This window comes from Ursus americanus, chromosome 14 (genome assembly GCF_024610735.1).
Source record: "Ursus americanus isolate L20-20 chromosome 14, mUrsAme1.1.p, whole genome shotgun sequence".
NCBI lineage: Eukaryota > Metazoa > Chordata > Mammalia > Carnivora > Ursidae > Ursus > Ursus americanus.
The window spans coordinates 61,565,002-61,566,624 of NC_142140.1; the positions used below are offsets into that span (position 1 = coordinate 61,565,002).

General features: G+C 68.5%; 1 protein-coding gene across 1 annotated transcript; it reads left to right on the forward strand.

Annotated features, from left to right (window-relative positions):
• Positions 1–471: 471 nt before the first annotated feature.
• SMIM48 (small integral membrane protein 48) lies at positions 472–948 on the forward strand. The gene has a single exon (XM_045804830.2). The coding sequence runs from the start codon at positions 548–550 to the stop codon at positions 914–916; it is 369 nt and encodes a 122-aa protein (XP_045660786.1). The 5' UTR covers positions 472–547; the 3' UTR covers positions 917–948.
• The last annotated feature ends 675 nt before the right edge of the window (positions 949–1,623 follow it).

Consider the following 1,623-nt stretch of genomic DNA (forward strand, 5'->3'; position numbering starts at 1 on the left):
AAGCCCCGATAGCAGCAGACAGAGACGTAGTGTTAGGGAGAGGGGAAGGAGGAAGAAAGGAAAAGCACCATCTATCTATCTCTGGGCCTTGGGATAGTGGGAGCCTTTGTTTTGTTCCTGTTCTTGTCTATGGGGCTTTCTAACTTTCAAGGTTTCTACAAAGATTGCGTATTTGTTTTTTCATGTATTAAATTTTAGATTTAAAAAACAAAAACAGAAAGACTGGTAATAAGTATTTCTTTTTAAAAGGCAAATACATCGGGGAAGGTCCGCGCGCAGCCACATCGCAGCTCCTCTGGCGCGGAGCCCCCTCCTCGAGCCCCGGGGTCCGGGCTCGCAGCTCACACCCCTGCCCCCGAGCCCCGCGCCGGGTTGCCATGGGAACAGGCCGGGGGCCGGAGCGCGGGGCTCGGGCGCGGGCGGGGCGCGGGGAGGAGCGGGGGGAGGTGCGCGGCCGAGCAGTGCCCGCCCCTCCGCGGGCAGAGCCGTAGCGCAGCCCGGCCACCGCCCACTGCGCTCCGGCCGGCGAACCCCGAGCTCCTCGCCCATGGCGGCCCCGCTCTTCCCGCGCCAGCCCTGGGCCCCCGCGCCCACCCGCTCGGACCCCGCCGACGACTCCGGGGGCCTGTTCGACGAGCCCCCCCCGGAAGAAGAGCTCCCCGCGGCCCGTGCGCCCAGGGCGGCGGCGGCCGCGGGCAGGAGGGCCGGTCGGCGCGCCGGCGGGAGGGCGCAGGGGGCCCGCGCCGGGCAGCCCCCCAAGGCCGCGGCACGCCCCCCGCCCGAGGAGGAGGCGCCCCCCCGGGACGAGGGCTGCTACCTCGACCATTTCCCGCACCTCTCCATTTTTATCTACGCGGCCATCGCCTTCTCCATCACCTCCTGCATCTTCACCTACATCCACCTGCAGCTGGCCTGAGCCGCCGGGGCCGGGGGCGCGGGGCCGGGGGCGCGGGGCCGGGGGCGCGGGAAGGGAAACCACGGCTCTGCGTGGCGTGGGCGGGAGACCCTTCATCTAGCTTCTTTTGTCCTGTGCTTGTCACTACCTTTGCGTCCCTGCTTATCTGGAGGCACGTCCGGAGCAGCGGCCACTATTGATAGAAGGCTCTGTTTGCCCCTGAGGCTGGGGGAGGGGGCGGACATCCCTTGGCGTTTAGAGGAGCGGGGTGCGGCTCACGATTGGGATGATGTCCCTGGACCCTACACTTCATGAGGTGGGAGCACGCGCAGCGAGCCCAACCTTCGGTTGCTTAAGAGACGGGCTTCCGGAGAGGGCCCCGCGGGGAGCGGGGGTCTGCGCCATGGCCCTGGCGGGCCGCAGCCCTGTGATGCTGCACTGTCCCCCGGAGCACCAGCCGGGACCCAACCCCTCCCCCCCCCCCTCCCGAGCTGGCGGACCTGAGCGCCCCGCGGACGCCGCCGGAGCGCAGGACACGGTGAGTGGCGATCTCCCGGGTGGCGCGCCGCCGCGTCCCCCCCCCCCCCCAGGGGCTTGAGCTGACGCGAACTGTGCGTTTTTCCTGCCTAGGCTTTGCTGCAGCTACCGGGCCGGCCGAGACCCACAGCTGGAGGCCACGCTGTTGTCGCGCCCTGGACGGCATGGGACCCGCGGCTGCAGACCTCCTA

Bases quoted from the DNA above. Each gene is read 5' to 3' on its own strand.
- SMIM48 (XM_045804830.2), top strand. From the start codon at position 548: ATGGCGGCCCCGCTCTTCCCGCGCCAGCCCTGGGCCCCCGCGCCCACC.